At 36.6% G+C, this 19,226-nt stretch overlaps 9 protein-coding genes across 9 annotated transcripts; 3 read left to right on the forward strand and 6 right to left on the reverse strand. All coding sequences in view use genetic code 12, as the record gives it.

Annotated features, from left to right (window-relative positions):
- Window positions 1-62: 62 nt before the first annotated feature.
- On the reverse strand, window positions 63-989 carry CORT_0B04680 (Wss1 protein; the record flags this gene model as incomplete). The annotated part of the gene is made up of 1 exon (XM_003867565.1): window positions 63-989. The coding sequence occupies one exon, from the start codon at window positions 987-989 to the stop codon at window positions 63-65; it is 927 nt and encodes a 308-aa protein (XP_003867613.1).
- Window positions 990-1,093: 104 nt separating this feature from the next.
- Window positions 1,094-2,632, reverse strand: CORT_0B04690 (Thi6 thiamin-phosphate pyrophosphorylase, hydroxyethylthiazole kinase; the record flags this gene model as incomplete). Its single annotated transcript, XM_003867566.1, has 1 exon — window positions 1,094-2,632. The coding sequence occupies one exon, from the start codon at window positions 2,630-2,632 to the stop codon at window positions 1,094-1,096; it is 1,539 nt and encodes a 512-aa protein (XP_003867614.1).
- A 419-nt stretch (window positions 2,633-3,051) lies between these two features.
- On the forward strand, window positions 3,052-4,470 carry CORT_0B04700 (hypothetical protein; the record flags this gene model as incomplete). Its single annotated transcript, XM_003867567.1, has 1 exon — window positions 3,052-4,470. One exon carries the CDS (start codon window positions 3,052-3,054, stop codon window positions 4,468-4,470), a length of 1,419 nt encoding a protein of 472 aa, XP_003867615.1.
- A 403-nt stretch (window positions 4,471-4,873) lies between these two features.
- CORT_0B04710 (Pop5 protein) lies at window positions 4,874-5,356 on the reverse strand (the record flags this gene model as incomplete). Its single annotated transcript, XM_003867568.1, has 1 exon — window positions 4,874-5,356. One exon carries the CDS (start codon window positions 5,354-5,356, stop codon window positions 4,874-4,876), a length of 483 nt encoding a protein of 160 aa, XP_003867616.1.
- A 186-nt stretch (window positions 5,357-5,542) lies between these two features.
- Window positions 5,543-8,482, reverse strand: CORT_0B04720 (Tfc4 RNA polymerase III transcription initiation factor complex (TFIIIC) subunit; the record flags this gene model as incomplete). Its single annotated transcript, XM_003867569.1, has 1 exon — window positions 5,543-8,482. The coding sequence occupies one exon, from the start codon at window positions 8,480-8,482 to the stop codon at window positions 5,543-5,545; it is 2,940 nt and encodes a 979-aa protein (XP_003867617.1).
- A 1,036-nt stretch (window positions 8,483-9,518) lies between these two features.
- Window positions 9,519-10,508, forward strand: CORT_0B04730 (Nsg2 protein; the record flags this gene model as incomplete). The annotated part of the gene is made up of 1 exon (XM_003867570.1): window positions 9,519-10,508. One exon carries the CDS (start codon window positions 9,519-9,521, stop codon window positions 10,506-10,508), a length of 990 nt encoding a protein of 329 aa, XP_003867618.1.
- A 105-nt stretch (window positions 10,509-10,613) lies between these two features.
- On the reverse strand, window positions 10,614-12,041 carry CORT_0B04740 (predicted membrane transporter; the record flags this gene model as incomplete). Its single annotated transcript, XM_003867571.1, has 1 exon — window positions 10,614-12,041. The coding sequence occupies one exon, from the start codon at window positions 12,039-12,041 to the stop codon at window positions 10,614-10,616; it is 1,428 nt and encodes a 475-aa protein (XP_003867619.1).
- A 1,341-nt stretch (window positions 12,042-13,382) lies between these two features.
- CORT_0B04750 (Pex8 peroxisomal biogenesis factor) lies at window positions 13,383-15,716 on the forward strand (the record flags this gene model as incomplete). The annotated part of the gene is made up of 1 exon (XM_003867572.1): window positions 13,383-15,716. One exon carries the CDS (start codon window positions 13,383-13,385, stop codon window positions 15,714-15,716), a length of 2,334 nt encoding a protein of 777 aa, XP_003867620.1.
- A 39-nt stretch (window positions 15,717-15,755) lies between these two features.
- Window positions 15,756-18,974, reverse strand: CORT_0B04760 (Zcf16 zinc-finger protein; the record flags this gene model as incomplete). The annotated part of the gene is made up of 1 exon (XM_003867573.1): window positions 15,756-18,974. The coding sequence occupies one exon, from the start codon at window positions 18,972-18,974 to the stop codon at window positions 15,756-15,758; it is 3,219 nt and encodes a 1,072-aa protein (XP_003867621.1).
- Between the last annotated feature and the right edge of the window lie 252 nt (window positions 18,975-19,226).

Raw genomic sequence — 19,226 nt, forward strand, 5'->3', positions numbered from 1 at the left:
ACAAAATTGATCTGAAAAATGTTTACAAACCAACACCACTTATACACATCTACACAGCCCTACTAGTCAATGACAATAATCTCTTTTGAACCACTACGGTCCTTGCCTCCTTTACCACCAGTCTTTACAATCTCGACAACTTCCACATCAGAGTCACTTTCTGAATCAAAATGGCCATCAAGCTCCGTAATGTTTAAATCCTTTTCATCTGGAACCTCGTTTTGTTGGTCACGATCTGAGTGACAGCGTCTCGAGTCCTCTAAACGTCGAAGGGCTGCTCTCAACATTGCCTCACGAGGATTGTTTGATTTATTAATCTTTGAAGCCAGACCTAACACCTTTGTCTCCGCTTTGAAACCAGTCTTGGTCATTGTGGCTATTCTCTTAGCCCTTACATCAACCACACCTGGCTGTAAACTTCCAAAACCGAGTCTATTTTCCTCACACCTATAATTTGAATGCACGTTCCCATACCTTAGATCATCAAATCTCTTCTCCAATTTTGATAGGTAATCGTAAAAGTTCTTATCGTGCTTCCCGTGAACATTATGTGTTAGCTCATGCAAGAAGGTTCCAAGAATATCGCTCATTGGCAAAAACAGTTTATCATTGTGGTGGTAGCGTAGTCTTAGCATAATCTTTTGACCTTTGTTGACATTGAGACCGAGTAGGTTCTCACTTTTGGGAAACATCTCACATAGTAGACCTATTTTGAAGTTGTACTCATGAATAAGGGGAGCTAGTTGTTTGACCGCGTCGTGTAGTAGGGAATTCGCATAATCTCTGTCTGAGTATCTCATAAGTGAACCTATCTTGCCAACGTTTGCAACTGGTGATGGCCTGTTTTGCTTCTTGATGGGAAACTCGCCTCTGCCCTTTCGTACCATGTTGGGCGATCTTTTCTTAGTGTGGTTGGAAGGGTCAATACCATAAAGATAACGAAAATGATTTGATGCGCGCCCCATTAATATTAGATTCGCAGTTAACATTCTTCGGATGAGAAATTAATATCGTAAAGAGGGAAATTGCAAAATCAGCAGTACCAATTCACATATACTGTACTACATACAAGTTCTAGATAATTTACACTCAATCAAGTATTCTTTGCTTCAAAATTTTGCGAAAGTTCACTCAACTTGTCGAGAAAAGTAATCATAAATGAGCCTGGGGATTGTGATTTGCGAGCTGCATCTGCACCTGCACTGTTATACAATCTAACAGCTACCTCAGTAGCTTTCCAAACATCGCCTCCAACTGCTGGGTTGGCCTTTTCAGCTGCTAAAAACGCAGCAATAGTACTTCCCAAGGAGCAACCTGTACCTGTTATACTACCCATTACTGGGTCTCCGCCAGTGACTACCACGGATCTCTTGTCGCTGCTTAATATGTAGTTACGTTTTCCAGTGATAACAACCGTGCAACCAAAGGTACTTGCAACTTGAAAACCTTTTTCCGTAACTTCAGCTTCCTGAGCATTGGAAATGGAATCTACACCTCTCATCTGGCTTTCACCGTCACCACCTTCTAAATAATATGGTGTGAGCTTCCATATGCTCATTATTTCTCCGACATTACCCTTGATTACGGTTACAAAACCTTGGTTCAAAAGTTTCCTGCAGCTCTCAAGTCTAGCCTTTGAAGCTCCACATGCAACAGGATCAAATACAATGGGCTTATTGTACCTGTTATAAACAGTCAACGCTTTAGAGAACACTTTCATTAGCTCGGTATTCGGGGTGCCCAAATTGATCACAAGTCCAATGTTGGGAATGCCTGAAGCAAACTCTTCAAACTCCTCTGGCAACTCTGACATAATTGGTGATGCGCCAATCGCTAATGTCACGTTTGCACTGAAATTTTTGACGACATTGTTGGTAATATGATGTACTAAAGGGTGCAGGCCAGTCATGTTTTCAATAATAGAGTGGACGGATATGTCTTTTTCGAATAATTTAGTTACTGCCCAATCCGGTATATACTCCAACTCAGCACGGAGTGTTCTTGTCGCTTCAGCAGCATCTTCGCTTGCCATAATACATGAAACAACAGCAATTCCATCGAGACGTTTATTGCCAACGCGACATTGATGTATAACTCTATTAGCATTGGAATGATTTATACCGCCAATTGCAACACAACGAATGTCCTTGCTTAATTCATGCATTTGTTTCCGTATACCAATTGGACCAACACCCCCTGGGGTTTTCACGTCTTTTTTGGTATTTGTGGCGAATGTGGTACCCAATCCAACATAGTCAGCAACTCCCTCCCGAACCACTTGTTTAACTTCTTCAGGATTGGAACAAGTGACCCCAAGTATCTTGTTTGGTCCTAGTAATTTCCTCGCTAATGTTGCTGGCATATCGTCTTGACCTACATGAACACCCTCTGCATCCACAGCTAATGCAACATCAACTCTATCATTGATGATTAAAGGAATATTTTTAGGCTTTGTCAATTTGTGGACTTCTTTCGCCCTTTCAATAAAGTCCAATGTGGATATCTCCTTTTCCCTCAATTGAATTAACGTTACTCCATTGTTCACTGCATCCTCCACTTGTTTGAGAAATGTGGAGGAGCTTGGAATCATGGTGGAATCCGTCACCAAGTATAATGAATAGTCCACGGCCATTGATTGATTGGTTAGTCCTAATGTGGTGGATATCTTGTCAACATTTTTCACTTTGAATCTATAGTAATTTTTATAATTCTATCTCGGACAACAATGCAAAATTTATGCGCTTACAGGGTTATGTCATTGTTTGGGGCTAGACATCACAATGAAAAAGCGATCCCATCATCGTAAACACATCTTTACAAGTTCATCAATAATTAGCTGATGAAAACTATCCTTCACATATCAGTATTTGGAATAGCTTGAAACCATAACTATGTGTGACTAATTTACCGCCGATCGCTCCTTTAGTCGCGGAACATGCGTCTCATTTTTGAGATCTGACTCATTTGATCCATATGACTCCGCTGCATAATAAAAAAGAAGGCATTTCCTCAGTCGTTCAAATTCAGGTGGGGTAGTATAAACAAAACTCAATGGTTGAAGTACAACACACGAGGAAGCCCGAGTTTAATGAGCGATACTATATCTGTCGGGGCACAGGGAAATATTACAGTAACTTCAACATTACTGCGAAATATGATAAACTCATTAGCAAAAGTCATTTGTCAATTGCATTGAGGTCCCTCATTTTAAAGAACAGCTGGCTTGCTCAAAACTTTTTTAAGATCGAAGGATCAGACAGTAGAAAGGAAAACTTTCACAATTGGAGAATGCAGGTAATCAATAAGATCTCATTTGAAGATGTGGTCAAATATGAAAAGATCGACAAGTTTGATGAAGTCACTCTTGAATACCTAAACGTGTTGACATTGGAAATGGGTGTTCAAATGCCATTGTGGAGAATCATTGTATTTGAAGAAAATACTGGTGATCAATTGTTGACAGTGTATGTGGACCACTCACAGTATGATGGATTATCAGCTGTTCAATTCCAAAAGGATTTGTCAAATGAGTTGTTCAAAGTTACTGATGATGGTGAAGTGAGGAAAACTTTATTTGAATATGTTACAGATTTTGATCATTTACCATCCAAACTTATTCCAGCTGCGGAAGTCGTTACCGACTTGTATGTTCCTGGTTACAGCAGAATGTTGAGTCATTATTTGAAGCAATATCTTCCCTTTTATTCAAAATTTTCTAGTTGGATTTACCCCCATGGAAACCAGATGCCGTTATTTCAAAATCCAAAGCCAGTCACAAAAGATTTGACATCAAAGTACAAGATCATGAAATTTCATGCCGTAAAAGTAGAAGAAATTACCAAATTTTGCAGATCCAAAGGAGTCACCTTAACTGGATACTTTGATGTTTACTTCATTAAGGCTTTGCAAGAAACTATATTCAAAGCAATCGACCCAAAAACTAAATTCAAAACAAACTCATACGTTGCAATAAACGGTCGCAGATACTACAATGACGATATTAAGAACTTTAAGTACGGGACTATGGTATGTGGTGATCCTGTTATCCTTGAACGCGTTGATGATCCTTCGGAAGCTATGCGCACTTTCCAGCAGCAACTTCAAGAAGACATCAAATCTAAATACGCATTCAAAACTATTGGAATGATACAATACGCTGATCTTTGGAGTTTTTTTAATAGCAAAATTGGCAAAGTAGGTGGCCGTCCTACACTTACTATATCCAATCTTGGAAAAATTGCTGATTCCAATGATTCATACCGTTTTAAGGAGTTGTATTTTGGATCAAATGCTGGTGTTTTGTACAACTTTGTCTTGAACATGACTACAATTTCTACTAATGAGGTTACTGCTGTTATTGGGTATTTGCCAGAATTTGAAACATACAGTCTCGATGGCAAGAAAGTAATAGATGAATTTCTCAACTTATTTAGATCTTATATTGAAGATGGTACCAAATTGATACAATAAACTATTTAGATTTTAGTTTCCTTGGGTCTGGAACATCCTTTCTTGTAACCAAAAAAACTCACGTTGTTTATTAGCGTTTGAGCCATTGAACTGGTGCGCGTATATATGTTCTCGATTGAAGTGTGTAAAAAGTCGAGTTGTTGAAGAAGACATATGGCGCTTTTAAAGTGTTGAGCTCGCCATCTTTAATGACCAAAGCACCAACTTCCGCTTCATACTTCAGTCCAACTGCACATTACCTGATTTTCCAACTTTAGTTGAAGCATAAAGGACGCATTTCATCAGCTTATTCATGCTAACACTTGTCATCTTGCAGCCCCAGGAATAGATGTTCATAAGTGCGGTTGTCTCTATAGCTACCAGTCAACCAGAACCGTAGGTAACAACATCATGGGTTTCATCTTTATATTGTTAGAAGTTTTCCTTTTGGACCATCAATTCTCCTCATCAACTCCTTAGAACGCTTGATACTAAACTCCTCACACTTCTTAATAGTACCACTAATATGAGCACAGCTAAAGGTGATATTCTGATCTTCAATCTTAGTCACTAAGCTCATTGCTGCAACAATAGTTTCAAATTGAGCTCGCCCACATCTCATTATCCCTGTGGATGTCTTGTTAGAAAAATATTTTAGCGTCATTAACATCCCTGCTGATCCTGATCCAAAATCGCCATAGTATTCTTGTAATGATTTTCGAATTGCATGGAGTATGGTCTTGTGATTGATATTCGATGGTGATGCTCGATGGAGGGTTAGCAAGGCATTCCTTTCTGAACTTGTGAATTGTGTCGCTTCATTGGGATCTGTGGGTAGTGCTTCGGTGTTACTGGTTGGTGGATATATGATCTCGAACAAGATGTACCTATGCTTTACCCTAACCATTGCCAATGTTCTGCTTCAATGATGGAGGTATAGTCTTTTTTTAGAAATTATTTTGTGTGATCATTTTGCGAGATTGCAAGCACAATCAACCACCAACTTTAGCTGGTGTAGTCATGAGCTAAATGAAGTTACAGAGGGCTTCAGCGAGCTGCTACAGATGCAAGTTACTAATATTACACACGTATATTACATCGTTAAATACTTTTCAGTCAAATATCGCGCCATTTGTGAATTCCCATTAACACTGTAAATCAAAGACAAGTTGTAAGCTGCCTCCCATTTCAAATCATAATCATCTTCAATATCATCTTCATCATCCAGTATTTGCAATACCTTGTTATAATGACCAACAGCAAGAGTAGTCAATCCCAACATGTGAAACAACCTACCAAAATTATACTCAATCTCTTGTTTTTCGTAAATCGTTGGGTTCGTCCGAAGTCTATTGGTTTTGTATTCCAACAAGATGCTTATTCCCTGTAATAATTGGATATGTCGATTTGAACTTAATCTTTGCATTGACCTGTGAACATGAGCTAAGCCTAGTACCAAACAAATCATTGAATCTTTGGAAAAGTACCTGTATGCTCGATTGAGGTAAAATACCAAAGACGAATGACTTCCTTTACCACCGAGTAAATTCGCATAAATGTAAATCAAGTCAGGATGGGAGTGACCTAATTGAATATCCCCCACATTGGCCGTGATGTTAGGCATACCCGACACAGGTTCCTGTTTGAAGCACGAGTCATAGGCTTTAATCTGACGAAGGAAAAACTTTTGGTGATTATAACAGGAAAACGTTTCTGCAAATACTGCCCCTGATGCATAACAGCAGAAGAATAAATGACACATATAGGGACTAAATTGATTTTGAAGTAAAAAAGTTCTGATGTTGTGAAACACCGTGGTGGCAGCTTGTTCTTGTTTGATTCCAAACATAAGCTTTAGTAATCTCAACATTGCATCTTTGTTCTTGTCATGAACAAATATGTTAACCGATAATGCAATATTTATAATATCATCAGCGTATTCGGTATTGTTTTCATATTTTGACATGACTAGGCCAAATTGTGCAAAAATATCAAACCATTGGTCATACGTTAGTCCTCTAAACTCAGTTTTGGAAACCAAAGTTTGACGAGTGAAAGTCTCTTCCAGATTGAACCCTTCCAAGAGATTATAAGCACGAGCTAATTTCTCATCCAAATCAATATCTTTACGAGTACGATACCGTATGATTCCTTTAAATCTCTTTGATCTATCTTTTGGGAAAAAACTTTTAATACTGGTAAACATTTCAATTAACTGAGATGCCAACTGAATCCAAGCAGCTATAGCTACCCGATCACCCAAGTTCATAGATTCTTGCAATCTCTCCATTCGACCATACTTTTCCAAAACTTTCCTCTTTGCATTAGCTTCTATTTCCTCCTTCTCTTGCTCTGACAATTTCGCCCTCTTTGGAGTCTTTCTCATCTTATTTCTAATTAGGGAAAACCCTTCAGCCTCTGCTGGTTCGTCGAGTGGCTTTTCCTTTTTCAAATTCTTCTGGTTAACCATTTGCACCTCATTGATTAATGCTTCAGCTTGGGCATCATCACCTAAGTGATATAATGTTTCAGCTAGAGCCAATTTAAAGTCGACATTATTGGGTGAATGGGTCAATAACTCTTCATATGCTTCTTTTGCCTCGGCATAATCAGCGATTTCAAAATAACATTTTCCCAACAATGTAACTAAATCGAAACTCGAAACTAACTCCTCATTACCAAACGCACGAGTAAGAAATGTCAACGCTTCCTCGTAGTAACCATATTCCTGCAATTGTTTACCAGCTTCAAAATTCAAATCTGCAATTGCAGCCTGGTTGTCGTCTAATAAATACTCAAAATGATGCATTGCCTCTTCCTTTTGGTCCAACCCCAATCGAAGTATTCCTAGCTTGAATCGTATATCTATCGGAAGATCATATGGTTTTGTTTTGAAGTCAGCTAAGTCCCGAGATTTCAAGTGGTTCAATTTCTTGAATCGCCTCTTTGAATCAAATTCGGAATCATCATTCTCATCCCACCATGTTTCATCCATCCTTCCTTGAATCCATCTTGCCGCTAGCTTTAATACATTGATACCAAGTTTAAGAGAACGATGTTGAACGTGCAATTCCAATAAGATGTTCAACTCTGGCCAGTCAAATTTTGGATACTGATCATCACTATCTGTATCAGGATTAATATTTTGATCTAGGATTCGCATGTACAAGTTTATGGCATCATTTAAACGCTTCTGTTCCAGATAAACCCCAGCCAAATATTTTATAATGTTGGTATCTTGAGGATACAACTGACGAATTTTCTGAAATCCGTCTAAAGCCTTACCAAATTGTCGTTTTTCCTTGTAAAGAAGTGCCCTTTCAAGAATAAAATTGGCACTTCGTTTAGTGTCTGAGGTTATAGCTCTAGTATAACAATAAATAGCTTGGTCGATATGGCCTAATTCATTTGATAATTCTGCCACTTGTCCCCAAAAGTCACTATCCCAAGGATGTAAATTAGCAGCCAAAAGCCAAGAACTACAACATTCGTCTAACTTCTCTTGTGATTTGTAAATTTCTCCAATCGCTTTATAAGCACTAAAATTCTTTGGATCCTTTTTAATAACGTCAACGTATAATTGTTGTGCAACTTGTAAATCATTACGAACAAATGCCTCATTTGCAAGAGATAAGTTCATTCGTACTTCAGGGTCCAAGTCACGATTATCGGCTCTCATCATTCGTTTCCTGTAATACGACTTGTTATTCTTCGATAATTTCTCTCTTCTGTTCCTTACTTTGAAGTTACTGGCACCTTTAAGGGCATCCTTGAAGTTATACTCATCATCGTAATCATCATCGTCAGAAATGTCCTTGAAATCTTCGTCCTCATCGTCCGAAGGTATAAACAACGGTTCTACATCATCACCATCATCATCTAACTCCTCTCCTTCTATACCAAGGTCTTTCATGTCCAATTCAGTGAGTGCTTCGTCAATCTTCGCATCGTCCTCCAGATCACTCAAATGGAGTTCTAGGTCGATATTATCCTCAAAGTAATTGTTACTCGGTAGCTTCTGTTGTTGGGACATTCTTGTGATATTATTGAGCTATATGCTGCTTGGTGACTGTGTAATTTCAATGGTAAGGAAGGGTTCCTGAGCTCTTTGAGTGAAGGTACATGCTCTAAGCTTTGTTTGTGTTTTTATTTTTGAACTTTTGACATGCGGATGTCTTATGTAAGCAATTATGTAATATTTATGGAATATGGGTACAACTACTGCAACAATTGATCAAGAGTTGATCTAAATACAGGCACGAGGTTGCAAATTACATCAGAAGCTTTTTTGCTTCTAAGAGAGCTCACTAAGGTTGAGGAGGGCTATTTCGACCTGATACACGATGTGTAGATTCTACGAGAAGGAAGAAATCAGGCGCGTCAGTTTCATCAGTTCTATACGAGAATTCTGGGAGCAAGCTCGTCGTATAGGCTTGTAGGACAAGATCTGAAATTATTTGTACGAGTGAGAGAAGTTTGTTATGCGATATGATGAAGGAATAATGAGATCATGTTATGCAACAACTTTTGTGTTATTAGAATGGAATAAGACGAAGAACGCGATGATGTTCAACACATGGACCTTTAAGAGTTTCCCTTGTCTTTTGGACCTAGAAACAATTGACCACACTGTAATGGATTATGGTTCTTCTAGCTATTGAGATTTAGGCAACTAAAATGAATATAGGATGATGTACAACTCTCTCCATGCAATTTGTTTTAAAGTCGTATTTTTACTCTGTTTTTGTGACACTGAAACAATTTTTTGCGTCACTCCTTCTCTCCTTAAATCAAACAACAACAATACAATAGAGAAAATTATCACAGGAGAAGAAGAATCAATCTAAAACAATTGACTCTTTATCGTCTTTCAATCATTGATTAATTTATAGAGATACACACATCTTCAATAGTGAAATATACTAAAACAGTATCAGTACTTCCAATTGCAAACACCAAAGCGACATATCCTTGATTGAAGATTATTACATCACCACCACCACTTCACCCCAATTGCCACGGCATCCTTTACTACAAACACTGAACTAAAAATAGAGAAACTACATACAATGTCGGACCTTAGACGAATTGCTTTATCCAACACAAATATCAAGGGGATGGAGGCATCACAATTGCCACCACAACAGGGCAACACAACCCCAGTCCCAGGGCAAATGGGCAAGACTGATTCCGAAATCAATCTAACTCGTCCTGAATTATATGGCATGTATGAAGGTGATTCATTTGTTGATTTCAATAAAGATATTGATGATTCATCGTTACTTGATCTTAATGTGTTAAGCGCTGAGAAGGTCAAAGCCAATGGAAAGAAAGCTGCAGTAAAGACTGAGGTGGCGCCTAAATTGACATTGTACTCACTTCCTTTACCTTTGAAATTGGTCATTGTTGCTAGTTCTGCATACATATACAATCAAGTTATCAGACATATAAACTACAATCATTTTAGTGAAAATCAGTTGGTTAATTATCCATTAACAATAACTCATGTTTTCCTTTATGCATTTGTCTCAAAATTCAAATTGAGTAATTATATTGAAATTAATGATGATCTCCTAAATGCAGGTGATGAAATTTTGGCATTAACTTTACAAGGGTTATTAATGGCTTCGTTGCATCCAATTTTGGACAAGATATTGCCTAAATTTTTTTCCAAAAGATTGCTTTCGTCAAACCCCAATCCTTCTTCAAAATCCAATGTTTCTAGTGATTTGATCAGGTCATGTATCACTTTTTTGGGAATCAGTTATGCTATACGTAAAATAGAATGGAGCAGTTTTCTTCAAGTTTCAATCATTTGGTCATTAATCAATCCAGGTTTATGGTTATTGTTAGATGGAACGATTTCAGGATTTTTGGCTTCTTTGATAGCGTCTACCATTGCCTGTGTTAGCATATACTCACAAAATCACAATTTTATTAATGGATATTCTAAAACTACTGACGATGTGATTGCATTGTGGTTATGGATTGGAAGTTTCTTCTTTTGTGGCATAATCATTTTTGGTAAACTTGGTAGAGGTTTATTTGGAAACAATTAATTTAAATAGAGTCTTTATAGTTGTACTTCAAGCGTTTTGTTATTAAAGGATACATTCGTTATCTATACTAAGTAATAATTGGCATAACACCGATTTCAGTTTGCCCTATTTCTCTTTCTCCTCAATGCTCTCATCAATTATATCCTCTATGTCCACTTGTTTAACCAAGCCACCAACTCTTTTTTCATCTCTCCTTTGCAACCACGCTATGCTTCCCACAACAAATACAGTAGCTATAGATGAACTAATTAGGGCAATGGCACCATTACGAAACTTTGGTGCTGTATCAGCAGAAAAGAATACAATTGACCACCAAGCATTCATGGTATTTCCCAACATATTCATCGAACTAATCACTATTGCTCGTTCTTGTAAATCATCAGCACATACTATATTGGCCCAGCCAAATGAAACTGTTTGTGCTGCGTACGACACACCACTCAAGTATTGGGCAACAAACACCGACCCCTCGGTATATGGTCGACACAAGTGGATTATGGGTGATATCAATACAACTAAAGCAATAACCAATGATATGTGCCAGTACAATTTACCATTGCCCACATTCCTTATGTAATAAGCAGATATTGCGGTTGCTAAAACCCCGACAGCATACACTCCCATGGGGAAATGGTTTCGATCCAGAACCGAATAATCATAGTACTTTAACCACAATGCAAACACACTATTTGTTGCAAATGATTCATTTATTGCACCAACAAGCCACAACATGCCAAATAAATACCAGTGCCATTTTCCAAACACCCTTACAAGCACATTCCATCCAAATTTATCATGCTTTGGTTTGACCAACCTCTCTAACGCCATTGCATGTTCTTCATCAGTAAAATAAAATGGCTTGCCAATTTCGGGTGCATCAGGAAAGAATATATATCCAAATATGACAATGGGGAAACTACATATGAAATCCATTATGAACAATACCCTCCAACTAGCCAATCCGTGCCACCCGTCCATATTCTGATGTACAGCCGCTTGAATCACCCCTGAGAAAATCTGCCCCACTAGCCCACTCGAGGTGAATACAAATGTTCGTATAATCAAATCTCTAGCATCAGTATAATATGATCCCAAGATCAAATGTACTCCACCAAAGATACAGCTTTCAAACATTGCTTGAACAAATCGGATAATACAAAGTTGATAAAAATGAGTGACTTTATACGTGGACAATGTAAGTATTGACCATATACCAGCACATATAGTTAACCAATACCGCGATCTAATTTTCAACAAGATTAAATTATGAGGAATCATAGAAATGATATAACCGACATAGAAGATGGTGTTGACGACATTGAAATCATTGCCCGATAATCCCAAATCTTCTTGCATACCTGAAACATATGCGTTGGCAACGTTGGCTCGATCAAGGTAGTTAACCCAATAAAGAAGACAGACATAAGTGAGAACAAACACATCCAATTTGAACAAGTAGCGACGTTCTTTTGGGTCCGAAGGTGGTTTTCCCCAAAGGGCATTGCGCAATATGACAAATGGTTTGAGTAACATGCTCAATATAATGGGAATAACTTGCAACAAATAAGCGCTAGATCATTGTAGTCTGTCTTGAGCATTTGCGTTGGGTTTTATATCAAAACAATCATAGTGTGAGGGGGGTTTTTTTCAATTATCGATTTTATCTAGTCTTCGGCGTCAAATGGGAACTTTATTATCTCATTTGGGAAATAGCCGCCGTTTTGTAACATGAAAGACGTCTAGACAATGTAGTGCTTTTTAAGAGTTGGCGCAGCTTATCTTTGAGAAGAGAACAATAAGATTTTCTATGCGGCAAATCGATACAAATTGAAGTTGTCTCTTTTTTCATATTTGTTCTAAATCAAATGTCATATGAACTACCCACCTTTTTTCAAATGTTGTGCTACTTTGAACTTTACTCTTTGCCTAACGACGTTGGCCCAGAATTACTAAAGGGGGTTATTTTAATTGGTCAATTCCGGCTGAAGTCGGAGATTGTTTTTGTCCTGAACTCAATTGACAGGCAAAGGAAGCATGAAAAAGTTTGCACGGAACGGAATTATTTCGTTGCATTGAAGATCAGAAAATCATATAAAGAGCATAGAATCTTAAAGGGAAGTAAAAGGGTGTAAATAATATTGTTAGGGCGGGGGTATATAGGTGAAGTTCAACTTAAAGGCGTACAACAAAATGAATGCAAATCTCCTAGTCTAAAGTGCCGCAAATGAGTCTGAAATTTCACCCCGCTTTGCTCAAGTTATGACGAATAAAGAAGCGAAGCCAGTGCGTAATAGAGCGGTAAATCTGTCGTTATACACCAGTCATCAGTCATTGATGAATGTACATATATTTACCTAGTTTTGTGACTCTTACAGCTCTAATTAGGTCTTTAAAAAATATATCAATTACAAATTTGAAGGCATTACCTTTTCTAGACTGGAAGTTGGTTGTACCGGTTATATCGCTTACCAAGGTTTTGCTTTGGGCTGGGCACATTTTGCAATAAATTACAAAAGTTCCATGCTTTCCGCATAGCCACTGGGGGAATTTTCTCCACTTCTATGCAGTTTTTGATCTAGGCGTTGAAGTGGTGGGAGAAATAACTTGAATCTACTTAAACAAATGGCGCCTATATTATGGTGAGTCTGACAAAAGGATGTGTGATTTGTTGCCGGTTTTTAGTGCTAATAGTTTAATACACAAAGCTAACGCTGTTTTTACAATTGTATTTGAGCCTTTTATCTGTCTTGTCCTGAAAAGTTGAAACATTTCAATCACCAAAGAAATAATTCAACTTGTTATGGTTGCGAAAACCCGTTCGAGTTGCGTGGTAGCATCTTCCTCGGTTGAAATTAAATTTTTCTCTGGAGGAAAATGTCAAAAAGCATTACTCCACAATTAGAAACTATTGCCACTATAACCATATTATTAATGTCGGATCTATATAGTAAACTAGGTCCCCAAGGACAAGCACTATTGAACCAATCACAACACACAATCTACCCCTATACCAATGATCCCAATAATCAACCACAAGATCTCGACTTTGTCATTGATGAATTGAGAAACCCCAAATCAACCACCACGGTAAACAAGGTATTGGGTTACTTATACAATTACGTTCCATATATCAAACATGAGCATAACTTGGGTATTGTCATTGCTAGTTTCTTAAATAGCCCTCTGTGTTTTGGCCCCAGCACTCCACCGTTTGAAGAAAATTACTTCATTATTGAAGTGTTTAAATTGATTACTGATAAGAAATTGGAAGTGTCGCAACCTACATTACCCATTAAGGAGTTTTACACTGTTATCAGAAAAGAATTGGAGAACTTCGTATGGTATAACCCCAGTGCGAATAGTTGGAAAGTGTTGCCAATAATCTGTGGAATGATGTTGTCAAATCCACTTCGTAATGAATTGTATATTGAAGCTAATTATTTACAATACAGGTGGTTTTTCGATGAATGGGATGAAAAAATGAAAAGCTTGTTTGTTCATTGTTTGGAGTATAGTTTGACTAGTAGTCATTCGGAAGATATTGTTTTCCTTAGTGTCACTAGTTTGGCTTTGGTTTATCAAAAGGATGAACATGTGAAAAAATATACCAAACATATTAGTGATGGATTCATGGTGGGAGTACTTATGGATATGATTTTTTTATCACCTAAAGTGTCAACTTTGCTGTATCAGCAATTTTTCAAGCTCAATCCTCGAGATCCAAATGAAGCAAATAAGCAAATTTTTCAAAAACCAGTGATTAAACATTTAAACAAGTTTTCTTTCTTAATCGCTGCATATTTCACTCAATTGAAATACACTCAACGGAATGAAGATTTGATTCTTGCCAATTTGACGAAAATTGCCGATTTCAACAAATTGGTCAACCATATGTGTTCAGCATCCATATTCAATACGTTCACAAGCTCCAAGGAAAACAACCCTCTTTTCCAACTGTTTTGGTACTTTATGAAGAACTTGTTATTTTCAGAAGTGATTATTTTCCAAGGTATATTCACTCGATTTCTAACTGGAAACAAGTCAAATTTCATTTGGTTTAATAATCGAGATTTGACTATCATGCAACGTGCATATAGACAAATTGCCCTAACTGCAATCCCCAGTTTGTATTATCTCAATTTCATCTTACTTTCAATAGGACAAGGAGGATTTGATAATTATAATTTTGTTTATTATCTTAGTGTTGAATTGGGTTTATCTACAGAACTTCATTTTGAACAATTGGCATTGCGGTTTTTTCTGGACTATAATGAAATAAACTTATATCCTGATGTATTGGATCACAACTACGTTATGCAACTGAAGGTGTTGTTTGTATTGGGACTATGGGAAAATTATTTACAGCAAAAACCTATCCAAAATGAAAACTATGCAACCAGGATTTACGATCTTGTGAGGGATTTGGCTGATGATTCTAGATATTCAAGCAATGGTTTAATCGAAGCTAGTCATTCGGTATTGTTATTTTATTTCGCCAATAGTAAACAAGTTGATCTTGCCGATTGTATTGAATATGTCAATTTGTTAATCAGTCAATTCCCTCATCGGTTATCGGCTACTCAATTATGCATTGCTATTGAAACTATTGGTAAGAAAATCCTATCTAATCCTAAACCATACCCTCCTGACTACATCTTCATTAATTCAGCTGATGAATTTTTCCATTTCTTAGCTGATAAATGTGCACCAATTGCACGTGGATTACCCATAAAAGCCACGACTACCCCCCTGGATAATCCGAGTTTTGCTTCTGCACAACCCATTTCCGAAATTGAAGCTCATTCAACACTTAACACATTAGAACAAGATAAGAAAATGGAAAATGACATTATACATGAAAACAAAGCCAAAAAACCCAAAGATAAAGTTGTGCGTGACTTGTTACCACGTTTCAAAAAGGAATACAAATTTGAAAATCGACTTGCGCCAGAAACCGTTCGAGAAGCAGCAGTGTTGGCTCTAATTAATTTAGTTCCTTATTTTCCCTTGTCGGTATTTACATCATGGGTGGAGAGAATTTGGGATTTGATTGTGAAAAGTAATGTACTGGAGGCCAATTATTTAACTGGTATGTTATGGAAAGTAATGAGTGATAGTCTTGATTTGAATCGAGTTGAATTGGCAATGAGATGGTGGTATGGGACAAAGCAATTATCGGAGAGAAATTACGTTGCTGCTAAAATATAAGTCTAAATGTGAGGATTGTGTTACTTTTTATATCTCCGTTTATATAGATTGATCATGACGTTGCATGTGGGGATAGTTCAAGTTCCTATTGGAGTAGCTTCTCTTTAGTTCCATCAAATCATGAGCAGCACCAAAATCTTTATTGTTATTGTTGTTATTGTTGTTATTGTTGTTATTGTTGCTATTGTTGTTGTTAAGGAAAGTGTTGGCAATGTCAAACTTCATTGAATGAGATGATCCCGATCCTGAAGCCGAAGAAGATATTGGCGTATACGGATTTGGTGGGATGATAATCAGTTGTTGTTGATTCAATTTGGATGCATTATATTGCTCCAAAATCGATTGTGATTTGTACTTGATAAATTTACAAATCTTGAGATATTTTAAATCTTCGTCTAAATTTTCATTATCCCAATCAATATTCTTGTAGTATGCGGCACCTCCACTTGAATGTGCTCCATGTTCATGAACTTCGTCTTCTTCTTCATCAGTATCATCATTCTGCAGTTGTTGTTGTTGTTGTTGATATTGTAAAATCTCAACTCGTAATTCATCCTTCATTAATTTATCAAATAATATGTCTTCATTAGTCTTTTTCGAATTGACGCCGGGCTTATAATTGAGGAAAACGGCAATGAATAAATCCACTGAATTGTTGAGTAGATTGACTGAATCAGCGATGTTTGCGATCAACTCATTCCGTTTCAAGTACTTCATTTGACAAATTAGCAAATACAACATTTGCAATACAATACTTTTCTTCAAATTGATAACTGTTAATGATAATCCATTCAACATTGGGTTGAATGGAGACATGGGAATCTCTTTAATGACACGTTTAGCAGCGCTGGGTTTAGCGTTAGATCGTCTTCGTTTAACGGAAAAATCATTAATGACAAATCCATCTTCATCAACATCCAACCCTAAGCTTTCCATAACAATAGAGTTTGAGTTGACCATTGGATCATTTCGTTTCTCTTGTGATAAGCTAACATGATAAAAAATCAAATTGAAATATTGCAATACTTCCAGAGCAATCACTGCAATTTCTTTGTAGTACACAAAATCCAACTCTTTATCAACAATGAAATTAAGATAATTCATTGATCTGATTAAGACGTAATGGAAGTTGAGTTGAATCTTAATCAATTGTGAAGCAGTATACATATCAGGTACACCTGTTTGATAATAATGAATTATTACTTCTTGTTTTAAATGTTCTTGTGTCATGTCGTGATACAAATTATTGTGTGAGATGTTTAGCAAATTAGGCAATCCCAATTCCAAGTTAAATGGAACCAATGAAAACACTTTATTCTTAAGTGACTGTCTCCAATCAGATAAATTTTTATCGATTGTCAAAAATTGATTGAAATTGTAATTCAAATTACCATCATTACCATCTCCATCATCTTCATTCAAGATCCAATCCAATCGATGGTGATTGTGAGAATTATTTGGGTGCTCTTTTTCCTTCTTCTTTTTATCAAGTTTTAGATATTGATAATAATTGGGTGAAAATGATGATGGGATAATAATATTCATCAAGTTCAAAAACTCAATACTTGGTTTCAACAAGGTGTTGAAAAGATCATCATTATCTTCAAGTAATGATGACAACTTTTCTGGTGTCAATTGGAAATATCGATCAATAGTCACAGGGTTAATCACAGTGGTGTTTAGACTTGGTTTGAATCCAAATTTCAAATTAAAACATTTCAACAATACTTTAAAAGTCCAAAATATTTTAACCCTATTGCGACGTTGTTGTACATTCAATGACAAGTCGTTGAAAAACAAGTTTTTTGAATTCAAGTTGATACCTAGTATACCAATAAAGGCATTTATGAGTGAAGATAAAATCAATGACTTCTCTTTGTTATTAGTAAGGAGTGAGTAATAAAGCAACAACAAATAAGTTTGGAGTTGACTTATGGATATTTGAAACCCATTGAAATATGGTAGTATATCATATAATGATTTCAATATTGACTTGTCTCTGTTTACTGAATAATGAGGATCAGAATGGTTCAATAGTAAATTCAAATTGATGGTGGGGTTGTTGATGAAAATCATAGCATAAGTTTGAATAATCGTCATAAGAAACCTGTTGACAATTTGATAATCACTTGTGTTGGACAAATTAAACCCATTGATAGTGGAATCATCATAAGTGAAGATAAATGGATACATTGTATGAAAATCATCATAACTTTGAATAAACTCATTGTAGTCGAATATGGGGATAAATATGTTGTAGTTCAAGAAATATTGAGTTATCTGTGCATCCAAATCCTTTTTCGACTTGAAAACCTTTTTGAAATTGTTGATCAACTTGATAAATAAATCGTAAACGTCATGGGGTAATTCATTAACACCAGTGTCAGGTGCACTTGGGTTGGTTCCTGTCAATGGATTGAAGACTAGGTCCAAATCCTTGTTATGGAATTGATTACTCTTGGCCTGTGAGGGATCATATAAATAGCTGTTTGGATCATTTAAAAGGTAATTGTGGCTATTGGTTATTTTCAAAAACGGCATATGCAAATTTATCAACAAGTGGTTGAATTGTGACTCAAAATTGAGATTGTCATTACCAATAATTATCCCCCTATCATCAAGATTGAAAATTTGGTCTATAGGATTATTAATTTGTACAGATTGATTTGTTGTCTGGAATAATACTTTGTCATTTGTAGTCGTTGTGGTGGGGATGGTGGCAGGAGATGGTCCCTTCTGTGGTATTGCAGTAACATCCTTGACTCCACTTATACCCTGTCCCAGATTTTCTCGTAGAAGCCTAACTTCTTCCTCTAGTGCTTTAACTTTTTTTTCAAGATTTTCAGTATATCCCTTTGGAAATGCTCTTCGAGTTAATTTATCCGAAGTTTTACATTCCAAATCTGCTTTTTTACAATTGTGACAAGGTGATAATCCATCACATTTGATTTTTTTTATTCGACATCGATCACAAGCTTGAGATACTCGTACCCCACTTGAAGTATTGATTAGTTTCAAATTGGGCGTAGGGCGTACTTCGTTGCTGATATCCATGACTGCGGGAGTATAGTTGATCGAGCTGTCTAATGTAACAAAGAAATGATATTGATTACCGATAGATATTGTAAAGTAGTGTTGGCCAAGGGTTTGTTGTTGTCTTGTTTTTTCCCCTATTGAAGGTGAGAGGGTTGTGGTGATATTTTTTTTTTGTTTTTTCTTTTCCCCAGATATTCCTTCTTCGGATAAAAGGATTTGCATTTTATGCTACCATGTATCAGGAAAAGACTTTCAACTGCAAATTGAACACATTAAGAATTCAAATTGAAAGCTTGATAAAGAGTAGATTCGTATCTTGGCCGGAGTGGAACTCTTTTTCAAGTACCCTGTATTGCTCCCAGGGTCAATGCTACTTTCGGAAATGAAGATTTTTAATAAATAATAGCACAACTTAGAAATTCTGAACTTGTGTATTTTAACAAAAGATAGTGGTCAATTATTCTGGCTATTCTT

This window comes from Candida orthopsilosis (assembly GCF_000315875.1).
Source record: "Candida orthopsilosis Co 90-125, chromosome 2 draft sequence".
Lineage (NCBI taxonomy): Eukaryota > Fungi > Ascomycota > Pichiomycetes > Serinales > Debaryomycetaceae > Lodderomyces > Lodderomyces orthopsilosis.